The sequence below is a fragment of the Hyalella azteca genome, unplaced genomic scaffold, assembly GCF_000764305.2.
Source record: "Hyalella azteca isolate HAZT.00-mixed unplaced genomic scaffold, Hazt_2.0.2 contig1606, whole genome shotgun sequence".
Classification (NCBI taxonomy): domain Eukaryota; kingdom Metazoa; phylum Arthropoda; class Malacostraca; order Amphipoda; family Hyalellidae; genus Hyalella; species Hyalella azteca.
In genome coordinates, this window is record NW_025931910.1 from 75220 (window position 1) to 90643 (window position 15424).

Here is a 15424-nt window from a genome sequence, read left to right on the forward strand (position 1 = left end):
GTCACGGACACGAGAGAACGAATGGAACGCGCCTTCGTCACTCAAACGTTCGTATCTAGGAGTTATCATACGCTATTCGCACCCGATAATAATGACTGTACCCGCTCAAATTATATCTAAAAATTTATTCGCTCCGAATTTATATCGTTGAGATGCTGTGTATATTCCCGGTAAAATTGACTACCACCCGGACTGCGAGGTGTTGAGGGAGGTACCTCGCATAACAGTGCGTTTTATTTTCTCTCCATTGTGTTGAGCAAATGATATACCATCTTTATTACTGTAGACATCGATGTTCTGCAGCAACCAAGCGAGACGCGGTAATCTCCATCCGAGTTATACACATTCTTGCCATAATGTCTACTTACTGAGAGACTAGCTACTAGAACAAGCCTATCTTTATTTATTACAAGATCAATTAGTGATAGATCATTTCCCCCCCAATCGTTGACTATCAGCTTGTCAGCGAAGCGTTTAGTAATAAATCTACTGCAGCTCCACTCTGTGAACGCGGCAGCTCTGCCATCGTGTAGCTTGTGTGTGTGAAAAGGTTAGAGGATGAAACTTTCAAGTACAAACTCTTTGTTGAACTGTAACTATTATGGCAAGTTATTGTGTAAGTTTCGGCAATTATCTTAATGCTGCCGAATTATCGTTAAAAGTCGCCGCGGTACCACAACGGTTAGTAAGCCGAAATGCTAATGTAAGAATGGTTCTCGTGCTTGCGCTTCTGAACTTGTAGCGCGAAAATATCAGCTTGACCTTAATTTTTTTTTTACTAGAATACATAATCTTTCGCCGAGTTTCTTTTTGGGCGCGAACTTATTCAGCATCTATTTTCTTAGAGATTTTTACGGCAGTAAATAGTTTTTCCTCTAATTCTTGTGATAACGTTCATTTGCTTCGCAAATCTGCAAAACACGAAGTTTGTTGAGTATTGGTGATGTTTTCGTTGAGCACAGGCTGTGTCACGCAGATGCTTAGGGACATTTCGCTCGTGTTCGTTCGCAAGATTTCTTAATAGGCGTTTGTGTACATATTCATAATGAACTGTAGAATAAGCATCGAAGCATAGATTTGTGACGAAAAAATTCAACTGTAGAAATTCATCCTGTAATATTGGACGTTATTGACGCTAATCTGCCGACAATATATCATGATAGGCTCCTGAGAGGCAATTGGCATCTGGTGTAGTGGCTACTAAAATTTATAACCCATGCACAATATATTCCTACTAACCGCACACACGGAGCCCACTATTCTAATTCTCATCAATTACCAAAAAAATCGCACAAACTTTTTGCCGAGTCAATTCATAATATATTTGTTATGCAATTTTATTGCGAGTACGATGTTAAATTATTCGGAAAAATACTCGCAACAAACATGAAATCTGATTCGTTTTACTGTATTGGCAAATTAAAAAGAATATTTATGCAAATAACTCGTACATTAAATAGGATAATTTTATATTCTAGAAGTTGACACTCGTCGAGTTACGTTAAATTGAATCGCTTACTATTTAAACTTTTTGTGGATAACATCGTTCTAAGAACATCACCAAAGGTTAAATATGAGGTCATTTGTATATACATCATAAAAATACCAGTGACTATTATAACTTTTATTTTCCTGCTCACAAATCGAAAACAGTGGAATTTGATAGATGGCCGCGTGTTGAGAATCGCACTGTGGCCGCGCACGGAAATAGCGTCTGCAGGAGAAAAAAAAAATCGTATAAAACATGAATGTTATTTCATCTTGAATGCTCAATAAATTTGATGATGTATCCTATTTGTGTCCCGAAGATCACATTATTTTTTTTTTCAAAAAATTAACTTTAGCACTTAGAATGTAATACCATGGTGACTGAATAGAGAAGGTTATAACTTGGTCGTGAGTGTATATAGATTAATGTAGTATATACATCAAAAATATTTCAGTAAGATGCTAGTTTTTACACATAGTGAATGGAAATAGGACGATTTGACTTGAGGAATTTTTTCTGGATATTCATTTTGCAAGGCCCAAAATGACCTTTCATTGTCAACATCACCAGACGAGCCTAAGTGTTCCAGCAATCAAGCACTAAGTTGTATATAAGAGGTGTGGTTGAATGAATGGTTGAGATACTGAATTCAATTTTGCCAACCTGCTGGACTAGATCGACTCGCGCTGCTTCTTCTTCTTTTTCTTCTTCTTGGCGGGAGTTTCGCTCTGTGAAAAACACAACACAATCAGAACAAATGAAGATAATACTAATTTTGAAATCTTCGTATTCATAAAATCCTCTTAACTGAGAATGAATTGTATCGTCAATTTATGATTTTTCCCACAAACAACACAGCATCATAAGTACAACTTGACCAAGCACGTCAGCAGAACATCGTCATCTGCACAGCTCAACCAAGCGAGTGTCAGCACAGCTCGATCAAGCGAGTGTCAGCACAACAACAGCGAGTGTACGTGTTGAGCTGGTTCGCTCACAGTCGTTTTGTTCATGACTTGCAACTCACAGTCTCATCGTTCTCACGGTGCAGCTCTTCCACGCAAGCCAGCGTCTGGTTCGCATCTTCCTCGGGCTTCTTCTTTTTCTTCTTCTTCTTCTTGAGCTGCGGTTCTTCTGGAGTCCCGTTCAAAGTTTCTGCAACACCACCACAGATTTTAACACGGGTAAGTTCCAGGTGAAGCACAGATAAATTTATACGGAGAATTTCAAAACACATGAAAAGATGCTTTCATAGAAATGTTAGCAAACTGGTACTTAAATGAAATAAATGACATAATTTATTCCAACCAAACGAACGTAAACAAGATTGCAAGTTGGATTAGTTGAATTGATTAGGGAAAATTCTTGAACATGTTCAATGCAACGTTGGGGGGCGAACAACGACATAACAAATATAATCCAGCTGCATTCCCTTAGAATGTGTAATAATTACAATGTGAAAATATTTTACATGTTCTTAAAAGTAAAAGAACTTAGTCAAGATTCCACAGCAAACTTATATCTAAGCAGAAACCAAAGGACAGGCGTAATCGAAGTCTGTTCGCATGAATAAAATATAACAGAACTTCATCACTGTTCGCGCTATGAGCTCAAGTATATATACGCATGAATGTTATGTATGAGAGAAAGAAGAGCGAGGTCGATGTGGGAAGAGGAACGAGATGTCTCGGCCTGGGCTGGACACTCAGAGATCTTCCTAGTTTGCTCTAGGAGACGATAAATTCCAGAGACGATTTCAGACAACTGAAGTCATCGCCAAAGTCTCCGCTTACAACAGCTGCAAATGCTTCAACCAACTAAAAATACTACGTATTTGTGAGAATATTAGAAATTTTTACAACAGAACTAAGGCAATTTTTAGGGGATTCTTGTGACTTGGCAATCAAAAAATAACAAACATTCTTGTCACTTAGCAATCCCATGGACATATTTCCTTAACTTAATTCGAAAGCCATCAGCTACAGCTCCAAATGATTGACGCATAACATTGGAGAGCCACACCACTGTTGACTCCCATAACCTCAAAGTCTGCTTCATCACAATGGGAGAATAAAAAATCTAAATCCGTTTCATAAATCTCGAACGCAGCCGTCGTGCACTGCACATATTCCTTCCAACAGCAAATTACCAATAATGGTTCACCTAATAATGGTTCACCTAATGGCTGACCCACCGTAAATCCCTTTCTCCTTCCTTACAACCACAAATGTGCTCAGAATAACTACAGCTCCTGTATGTCATCGCCGTGACTCTTCCCACCTTCCAACCACAGGCGTTGTGGACAAGAACAACCTTCAGTTCTCACCCCTGTGACTCTTGTATCCCTCCCAGCAGTCACACACGCGTGCTGAGAAAGAATAGCAACAATCCCCAATTCTCACCATCGTGTCCGTTTTCGCCATGACAGACAAGGTTTTCACCGTAAACCCTTTTCCTTATTTACAACCACAAACGTGCTCAGAATAACTACAGCTACAGCCGTGACTCTATCCTCATTTCAACCGCAGGTATTGTGGATAAGAAAAACCTCCAGTTCTCACCCCATGACTCTTGTATCCCTCCCATCAGTCACACACGCGTGCTGAGAAAGAATAGCAACAATCCCCAATTCTCACCATCGTGTCCGTTTTCGCCATGACAGACAAGGTTGTCGTCTCGTTTCCTTTTCTTGGTCTTCTTTTCGCTGGCGGTGAAGGCGTCGTGCTCGCGCTGGGCGTCTGCCATAACCTCGAGGTTCTTGCGCGGGATGTCGCCGCTCTCGTAGAACTTGAGGCGGTCCTCCACCTGCTGACGCAAGTTCTCTCCGAACTTCGTGGACAAGCTTTCTGAAATTTGCAGTTTGTTTTTACATTTTAAGTCTTTTTGCAGTTTGTTTTTACATTTTAAGTCTTTTAACCAGATGTTGCTTGAAGTCAGAGAGTATTTCATTTTTTTTTGTTTAATGGGAATGGAAATTTTTTTCAATTGGAAACTTTACGTACACTAGCTTGATCATTGGTTGATTCTCTTTTTCTTAATTACAACACATCTCTTTAACTTCACTTCTTGTTGTTTGTTTGTTTGTTTGTCTGCCACAAATCTTATAATCGATATTTAACACACTTCTACCTGTTCAATCGATCTGAAATTTTGCACACTTGCGTAAAGTTGGAGACAGTGCATGAATCGATTGACAGAATAAATAATTTTGGAAATTAAAAATTTTTTTTCCAATATTTAAAAAAATTTACAAAATAATTTTGTCAGCTACAAATCTTATAATTGATATTTGACACACTTCCACCTGTCCAATTGATCTGAAATTCGGAGGCAATGCATGAATCAATTGACAGAATAAATAATTTTGGAAAAAATGTATATATTAAAAAAAATTGAAAATTAATTTTTCAACACGTTGACTCCGAAGTGGTACATATGCGTACCACGAAATGTATTTGGGTGGACGTAGTGGTACATAATTCAGGTTGTCTAAAATCGGCCAAATGCGAGAACAGAAGAGGCCAAAAAAGGCCGATAACTCAATATATACTAGTTTATTTGTAGGTTTCGCATTTATTTTCTTCTTGCAGTATTAAAAATTTAATTAGGAAGTATCCCCTATCATAAATTTTAGCCGGCCAACGCAATTGAGAAAAACTAAATCACGGAATTGGTCCAGAAAAAATGACCGTCCGGCAACCCTGTTTAAAAACAGTACAAAAAATGGAATAATAGTACAAGATGAAGCAATCGTAGTCAACGTGCTAATATTCGAAAATAAAATGAGAAATTCATTGTACATCTTTAACATTGCAGACACTGGATTCTTTAGAAGTGTTGTCTTTGAAAGGTAATTTTTAAACGTATATTTTTCGGGTGCGCAGCCGTAGACCAGCAAATTAACGCTCAAATAAGCCCTGTAGCCAACATCAACCATCTAAATGCTGTAGATATTGTCATCCTGGCATCTAAGCAGCTGTAGTCAATTGACCTATCTCACCACACGAACTTTAAACCAACACTGCTTCAGCACACAAGCTGCTACTCCACATAGTTGACGGTCAATACGTTGTTCTTCAATGCTTTATAACCCATACCATCACTTATTACACATGCTGTTATCCTAAGTGTCCGCTGACCACACTGCATTGCCGCAAATGTGAACTGTACCAAACGGTAATGCGTCATCACCTTACTTACTCCGCAAGACATGAACCCAGCGTCACTGTTTCCCTGCCCTACTATCCCTCAGCATCTTCTTCCCCCCACACTTACCCCGACTCTCCACCATTATCGCATGACTAACTGGAGGCTTTTCTCGCAGACCTTTTAGAGCTGTTGGACGGTTTTCAATACGGCGTAGAGCGATTGTATTGGTGGCTTACTTCTCATTAGCTCGCTGGTTAATTTCCATGAAGGGGATTTGTACCATTGGCTTTTAACTTGTAATCCCTTAGTCTACTCTGCCCTTTAGCAGGCTTACGCACGGAAAGGAGGATGAAAGATATGCTGGCCTCCGGCATGCATCCCTATTTTTCTATTTTTGGTCGACTTTTGATACTTAGTTTAAAAACGGATTAGCTCAAAATCACAACAAAATAAAGTCTAAACAATTGAACTATATTAGTTCACAATAAAAACGACTGGATTACATGAAAGTTTCTCCATGTTACTTCATCAAATGATAGAGACGTGACGATAGATTATTAGAGTAGGGACACCAAAAATAACTTAGCTTTATCAGTGCCGAACTAAGCGCAAACATAGAGGGTCAGGGTCTTAGCCTGCCTTATAAGCAATCCTCTTGTGTTTAGTGTCATAGATTGGGCTGAATCTTGGTTGTGCAGTTGAAATGGTTAGTCGCATAAGGACTCACAAAGTAATTTTCCCAAACATATTTCATATTTATTAACAAAAATATAATACCTGACTATGAATTTCATCATCTCAAATTTGTCGTGCAGAGGTTTCTATGGCAGTTTATAAGTAAAACAATGGAGCTTATTCAGGGCATACTTACCGCTGAAGCAGTCGATGCGCGAGGCAATAGAGCATTTGTTGGCCAGGAAGCGGGATATCCTGCCCTTGTCTGAGGATGCAGCCTTGCCAATGAAAGAGGCGTGGTAGAGGAGGCCATACTTGGGCGTGTTGCTGCGAGTTTTCAATGCACGGAACAAAGCCTTTTCTGCTCCTAAAATTTGAACAGTTGACGCCGGCATCTTGGCCAGGTTGGTGAGAGAGCCTGCATGGGAAATGAGGCGAGCTGCAACCTGTGAATTTATGAAAACATTAGATGTTGTGAAAAACCTTCAGTTGCATCTGAGTAACAATTTATGATCGCTAGTTTTTCCCCAATACCAGGCAGATGACAATTCAATTCATGAAATGATTTTGTCCAATTTCATTACTTCTTCCGCGGAAAACTTGTTTGTAGAAGAGGTTCTGTGATTCAGGCCTAATATCAGAAGGAGTACGGAATTTTTCTCCAAAAACGTAATTCTGTTAATAGTGCTATACTGTACAAAACTAAGAGGCATTTGATGCTCTTCAACTGATAACAATTACACAACACAAGAGCAAGCTAGACCTCATGAAGTGTGCCACGGTATTCAGTCATCACTCATCACATGAACGTGTTCACACCACAGTTCATACCACTAATTTCATGTCTACAACAATAAAATGTAAGAAATATTTTAGTATCTTCCATATAACAGCATTATTAATATCATCTATTTATTTATCAATTCATAGCTCGTATATAAAGCAAACATTACATGCTTAGTAATGAATATTCCAGATCACTTAGTGATTTTCAACGTAACATGAACACAAATATTAATTAAACAGAATCTAAATTAGATGCAATGTCATTTATACCATTCTATTCATATTTTTTGTGAATATTATTGTCATGATTGCATTAAATCAAAATATTAATATTGATAATGCACAATCACAAGACACACCTGATCACCAACAACAGCGCCCAGGTTAGGCGCGACATTGTTCATGGTGTTGCTGAGGTAGCCAGTCATGTTGCGTCTGAATGACGTTAGGCTGATGACGCGCTCAGCAAACATGAGAATATTTGCCATGTCCGCGTCGTTGATATCCGTGCCCATGCTCATGCGAGCAGCATTGATGATCTCTTCAGCCTTATTCTCGTCCTGCACTATTTGCACCAGCTCAGGCAGCTTGGAGTCATCCATCAACGATTCTTTTCTTTCAATAACCTTCAGGACTCGAGCGTATTGGTAGTGGTTGTCAACAATGCGCGAGAGTTCTGGGAAGTGGTACGAGTACCACTCTCTGAAAACATTTGTAAGTCAGTTAACTAAAAGCTGAAATGAAGTGATATAAATGTTTCTCTAATCGAAGGGAACAGTTTTGCAATGTGTTTTTCTATTTGAGAATAACAAATTATTTGATTCTGAATTAAGAAAAACGAGAAAGTTTTACAGTCATAAGCAAGCATACAGATAATAATAGTACGAATCTTATGGGCGATGTTGAACAGTTGAAAATTTATTCTCAAATGAAGCAACATAAATATTTCAATTTTTCTCATGAACATTTCCATGATTATTTAGCTTTACGTAAGTAGTTAAAATTAAACTGATTTGATATCAACATCCCAATGGATAAACATAATCTGGTGGAAAGAAGTCACCTCATGCGCATGGCGAACGTGTTGATATCCTTGTCCATTTGGTCGTTGATGGCGATGCTCTGGATGATCATGTTGTCAACTCTGTTCACGTTGAACTTCACTTTAGAGCGCGAGTACGCATGGCCCAAACCCAACTCAGCTTGCTTCATTGCACATAACGTAAGTCCGGTTATGTACCGGGGCAAAAACAGCCTGATCCCGCATATTATCTGGAACAGGCACAATAATAATTGCGATAGTCCAAGAGTTTCTCCTGACTGTTGAGTGCCATGCAACACAATTAAGCATTTTAGGGAACAGCCGGATAACTTTGATAAATGCTAAATTAATAATCTATGAAATTTGAGTCATAATACCAAATCCTGTCATCCCAAATATGTTAAATAATTTAAAAACTAATGAATGCTAATTCAGGAAAGGCCAGTTCCAACACATGTTCAGCATGAAACTTTCATCTAAATCTAGTAAAATTGAAACATGTCCAGTATTTCAGCATCAAATTAATTAGCACACAACAATTCCAGTAATATCTTAAAACAACAGGTATTGTTAATAACGTTTTTCTACTGGGAGCCTTTTTTTCTAGCAACCAATGCAACCAAATCTCAATATGTGCAGGAATAGCTAGTAAAAATTAACATGGCACAATGCAAACAAAGTGGAAAAAATGAATAAACGTCATCAAATAGTTAATACTATATAGCAAGTCGCTAAAATAGTACCATAGTTGTAGCAATAATACCCTGAATTTATTTTTTGTGTAATTTCAAAATTTTCTTATCCAAAATAAATCCCATTATTGTAAAAAATTGATGTACCTATGCTAGTTAAAGAAAGACCTGTTAAAACTATACTCTAAATAGAACAAGGAACTTTTTCATTTTCAATCAAACAATTAAAGAAACCATTATGTGTTTTAAAATTATATTTATACTTGCCTTTTTAAAATTCATTATATATAAAAATTTAAAAATCAAATTTCAACTACCGGTATAAGTCCAAACCATTCCTCCCCGTTTTGCAATGCTAGAACTATTCTTTCATTGAGAATAAATTTCCAGCTCCTAGAAATTTCATGTCACTGCCGTATAAATAATTACTGAGGAGTTGCAATCAAACAGTCCTTATGTATTTCCGGCGCTGTGCTTATAACACACAACACACACATACTCAGACAAATATAAGATTAAATGCTACCAAGAGCAAGTGTTGACAACAAGAGTAAACAAAAAAAAGCATAATGCATGTTTAATCAAAATTTCAAACAGGTCTGGAAATAACCTTGCAAAATATGAAAAATTTAGATCAAAACGAAAAAAAATATAACTCTGTACTCACTGCAGTGAGTGACAGAGAGCGCATTTTCTCATCAACAAAAACATGAGGTCACGCTCGGACGGACGGACAGACAGACGGACATGGCAAGTACAATAGTGCATTTTATCCATAAATGAGAAAATGAGCTAAAAAGATCCCAGGTTCTCACCTCGGGCACTATGCCGGTGTGTAGCACATTACAGCTGAAGACATCTTTGACGTTTTGACCAAGGGTCGGGTCTGCCACACCAAGTGTGTCAAATTTGTTACTAGCCAGGAATGCTTCCAACACGTCTGACATTTTACCTGAAATATCAGTAATAAGTTTAATATTGAGTTAGTTATGAGTGAATGCCATTTGTGAATCCCAAGGTAATCCTTACTTTCATCCGGGGCTGATGAATGAATAAAATGTTATTCTCATATGACAATTTAACTTTTAAGTAGAAAAATTCATAAAAAGCAGAAGTAGGTTTGAGATTAATTAGATTCCTGCAAGCAATGCATTTCAATTTGAAATGCTTGAATAATTTCTTTTCACTGACTACTTTGAACCTTATTTTGAGTTGCTGGATGCACTTGACAAGTGACATAGTTCAATAACTGTGTTAAAATAAACTACCTATATGCTGCACAAATAAAACCTAGAAATTTAGACTTATTTTTCTGGGAATTATTATGACTTCAACTGTTAATTAGCATAAAGTTATGAGCTCAAAAAGCAACATTAAACTTCAGAAAAAAATTTTTCAGCATGATTTGTATAAAAAAGAAAATCGAGCGTACAAACAATCTAGACCTTAAAAAGCAAAACACTTGCCTTCAGAAATTTTGTTGACATTTTCAAGCGATTCTGCTGCACTTTCAAAAGCTCTGAATGCTACAAGTTTGACTGCCTTCAGGAACTTGCCACAGTCTTTGACAGCCGCCTCCACCTGAGGCATCATCTGCCCGACATCCTCAAACTCAGTGACGTGGTACAGAGAGTAGCCCACCGCATGTTCAAATAGAACGTGCAGACCCTGCAACATGAAGATATTTTCATGGTTAAATGTATGAAAAACTTCAATAGATCTTTTCAATACAGGTATGAATTGGACTATAAACTCTAAAGCTAGTCTAATTTCTTTATATATATGATTTTTGCTAAATAACTTTCATCCATGGTAAGCATATCTATCAATAGCTGTAAAGAAATATAACCAATATATTTTACAACCCAAGAAAAAAGGAAATTTCTAACAAACCTTGGAGCTGAATAATATTTTTCCCAGTTTTCTGTTGCAACCAGGTTTGGCTGAACTTTTAATCTCCTAATATATGTATGTAGTCATAGGTATGGCTCTGCTATGGAACAATATGGTAGTCTCCTGCCTGAGGAACTCCCCTTTTATCATTTCTTAATAGCAACAGATAAGTAATGATTCATCAACAAGGTTTAATTTTGTTTGTAAATACTAGAGTGTTCTGCTCACAGTGAAATATCTCAAAATTTGGTTACCTTACTCTGAAGAAATGTAAATGATAGTTTGAGTTTTCTGCTCCTAAACAGTTCTCCTCATGCTAGTATTGCCATCATTATTGGCGCTATAATGTCTCATTTGGCTTAGTGAATTACTATGCACAAACATGGAAGTATAACTCCATGATAATGGTAGTATGTATTAACAATTACACATTGGTCAATACATCTGCTTCCTAGTGAAATTGATTTAGAAAATGTCAACATTTCTATTACAGAAATTATATGTGATAATAAAATCAATCATTGCTTCTTCAGTCAATGTTCTTTATTTCTTCCTTGCAAAAAAGAATTTAGATTGATATCATCTTTCCTGTCAATAACCGTCAATAACCTTTTGAATTGCAAAACCAATAAGATTATAAAATTAACTTTATAATTTAAATTTAATTTAAATTATATTTAAATTTAAATATTTAAAAGCTACATAATTGATGATACTCCCACAAACATTAAAAAAAATTATTACAGCTAATTCTACTACCAAAATTCGTTATTTAATTTATGATTATTTAAAATCATTAATTAAAACTTTGCTACAGATGAATATTTTCATATAATGCTGGGCCCAATAACAGGCGAATTAGAAGTAGTAGCTAATATTACCAACTGACAACAGGCAGGGAATGCTCACATATTTGTCTTGAATGTTATTATATTATTAATATTATATTATTATTAATGTCCTTATAATCTTAACAATTTTTTTGATGACTTGCCTTGTTTAGAATGGACTGCAGACATATAGGCAGTGCAGTCCATAGCTCTGCACTACAGTACTTATGCTGCAATGCATGGCAATCAGGGCACACTGCAGTGCTGTCACTTACTAATATTGTAATGAATTGCACTTCCACTGCTAGCGCTGTTGAGAATGAACGAGTGATGATAGTTTGGAATGAATGAGTGATAATAGTTTGGTATGAAATTGTACAAGTTGTAATGTGTAATCACATTTGTGAAAATTGCATTTGGGCATACTAGCAACAAACGTTTAGAATATTTGAATAGCTGGAATCAACAATAACACTATGGAGTTTCTTTTTCTATAACTCAATGTGGACAAAGGGTGGGATTCAATGTGGATTCAAACAACATATGTACACAAGACGGGCGCTCTTGTGTACATATTTACATATCTCTTGTCCAAAATATAGGAGATATTTTGGACAATTTGAATGCTGAAATTCTAAAGCTTTTAAATATTATTCACAATATGTTGATAGGACACTTTTAGAGCCAGGCAATCTTTATATCATGTTTTTTATTAAAGCCCTTTATTATCAAATGAGGAAACATCAATAGAGGCATTAACAATTAAAAAATCCAACCATCATTAAATATTTTTTGCATGCAATTCATTCTACCCATATCTTATGAACAAAACTATATTATAGTATATATTATAGGGCTTTCAGCCATTTTAGACCATTAGACCTGTTCCTAATTCTTAACAACAGAATATTTGCAGATTGTTATGGTTTCACACTAGACTCCTGCGTTTGGTATTTTTTTATCCGATATGCGACGAGACGAGACGAGACAACGGGCTCTGTCCCGGTTTGCAATAAAAACCTGGACAATTTTCAGCCCTCCGTAGGAATTCCGGGACAATACCAAGACAAGACATCCCGGTTAAAATAGGTACCTTAAAATTTCCCAGAATTTATAGCCATTTTAACAAGACATAACGAGAAGAATCATTAATTGATGTGGTGTTAACTTTGGCATACATTTATACTGAGCTGGGAAGCGCTACTTTGAAATGTAGCGGCCGCTACCGCTACATGCTCTAAATGTAGCAGGCGCTACCGCTACATGCTCTAAATGTAGTGGGCGCTACCGCTACAATTGCCTAAATGTAGCGTCGCTACCGCTACCAAAAATGTAGCGGCCGCTATACATGTATAGCGCGCTACTGCCCACCTCTGGTAACAACTAACATGTTGACACTAGTAACAGGCTGAGGTTAACAACATTAAACCGAAATCTTTCGTACAGTTTTATTCTGTAATTTATATTATGTGCTGGTTTAAATAATATTTAATACTATCAAGTAAAATCTAAAGGCTTTATCTATAACTGTATCGGTAGCGCTGTAGCGGCAAAATCTTGTATCACTACTTAAATATGTAGCGGTCGCTACCGCTACCACTACAATTGCTTAAATGTAGCGCCACTACCGCTACTGAGAATGTAGCTGCCGCTACATGTAGCACGCTACTGCCCACGTCTGCATTTATAACATAACTTGAGACGTATCCTTTTACTATTCTGATTGGAGCTCGGCAATTGAAATGATTTTTGCTACGAATACATGTTGTGGTTTAATATGGTACCTAATTTTGACATGCAAATAAAAATGGAAAAACATGTTTTTTCCAAAAATTGGGTTCTATGATGGTTTGGAGGAGGCCATACTAGCTGTAGCTGGTGACATCGGCTGACTGGACAGACTTTGATTTGACTCCAGCTCAATCACAGAATCAGATTCATCAATCTTGTCTTAATCAATCTCCTTTAACAAAAAGTTTGGAAAGAAATATCAACAAAATTTTAAAATACAACAAAATTTAAGATGGAAAAAATATAATAGTTTGATCTTCAAAAAAGAACTCGAAATATCCATGTGTATTCTTTCTAAATAACGTTAAACAAGCCCAAGTGTTTGATAACAATTCAGGAAACTGCGCAATTGTGAAGATTTCCTGGAGACGTAGCACAAAATTTTACTAAAGGCAGAGATAATCTAAAACTAGCTTTAGTATTATTAGGAATATCTTACCAGGACTCCACTCACTCCACTCCACTGTCTACTAATTGGCCTACTATTCTAGACACTGCGTCCCTACTCCCTATGCGCTCCACGGCGCCTGAACTCGTTCCGAACGCGTAATAAACTCGACGCATATTTGTACAGTTCCCATAAGTGCCATCAAAGCCTATAATTAGTTCCGACTTAGGAGTAACATTTTTGACTCAATACTCAGCCATGCATACATCGACAGGTTTGCGGTGTTTGTCGGACCACTAATTAACTGCCATGTCAGTTAGTCAGACAAATTTTGCTAAATCTGCAATTAACTCAATTTTACTGGTAACTGTGTATGGCCTTATTAGCAATAAAATGCTAACTTGTCATTCTTCAACCCATGTTTTCGAAATGATTCGTATCGTAATCAAAAAACTTGTTTTGTCCTAAATAATCAAGACAAATCTTGTCTCTTCTTGTTATGTCTCGTTTCAAATCTGTCTCGTCCCGGTTCATAATTTACCGGGACACAAGTTTTAAAAACCAGGACAGTAGTCTTGTCTCGGTTCATATGTTTATTCCGGGACAAATTTTACCCTCTCTCCCGGTATTTTTTTCCCGGAATTTTCTCGTCTCGTTTCGTCTGTCCCCGTTCATTCCGAGAATATTATTTCGAGACGCAGGAGTCTATTTCACACACGCAACTCGCAGCAGTATGCTCCAGTTTTGCTGAACTTAACCGTTTGGTCACCTCGCCAATTTGACGAGGCCTATAGCAGGTAACTAGGATCAAACCCACAACTCGCAGCTCCAATCCTGGTACACTGAACAGGTCCAGGTACAGTTCCACCCTGCCACTAGTTTGCCATTGTTTGCAGACACTAAAAAATTATTTTCAAATGTACACAAAATCAGTTGTAGACTTTTAGTGATACATATGCATAATTGGGCAGATGATAAAATGTTCATGCACATCAAACTTTGCACGTAAAAATTATTTCTCAGCAAACAGAAGCTTCAGGGATGGTAATTGGTAAGATCCAGTATGACAGCATTGTGTTTTCAACATAAGCAAATAACATTAACATTGTGATAATTTTTTCTCAATATTAATAAGTACCTAATCTTTATTTTTTCAAGCCATCATTGGTCACTCATGCTGTTTGATTTAGAGAATATTTAAATTTTTATTATCAATAAGCAGTTGGTTTAGAATTTTAATCCTTAATATTATATGGTTGAAGTTTTGAACTGTTTATATCTTTCCTTTAAAAATCATCATTAGTTCTTAAATCAGTTCTTGCTAAAAAGCATCACATAATCTTTGAAATTATTTCAAGAACAGTGGATTTGGGAGGAATACATGTATCTATATTCAACAACGGAATAGGGTAATTCTCTTTGTTAGGGGCCACATGCTGGTATATAAACTATTTAGTAATTATTATAAGTGTCTTGTATTAATCCTCTCTTTCTATTGTCCCAGTGTGTGATTACTTGAGCGACAGCCAGATAAATTCAGACTAGTGTAAAATCACATTCATTGACAGTCTGGCTAGTTGAGTGAAGCAGTGCAATACTGATCTGCTCCTATTTCGTGCTGATTAACCTGCTATAAACAAACCTGCTTCCTGGTCATTTACTGCCATGCTGACTCATCACTGACCTCAT

At 36.9% G+C, this 15424-nt stretch overlaps 1 protein-coding gene across 1 annotated transcript; it reads right to left on the minus strand.

The window, feature by feature from the left end:
* Positions 1-1609: 1609 nt before the first annotated feature.
* Positions 1610-15402, minus strand: LOC108666568 (nucleolar protein 56-like). Its single transcript, XM_047883234.1, has 12 exons — positions 15378-15402; positions 13787-13810; positions 11721-11866; positions 10300-10501; positions 9649-9785; positions 8163-8371; positions 7459-7801; positions 6510-6759; positions 4126-4335; positions 2517-2644; positions 2153-2217; positions 1610-1714 (listed from the first exon to the last, which is right to left on the minus strand). The coding sequence occupies exons 1-11, from the start codon at positions 15400-15402 to the stop codon at positions 2161-2163; spliced, it is 1731 nt and encodes a 576-aa protein (XP_047739190.1). The 3' UTR covers positions 1610-1714; positions 2153-2160.
* Between the last annotated feature and the right edge of the window lie 22 nt (positions 15403-15424).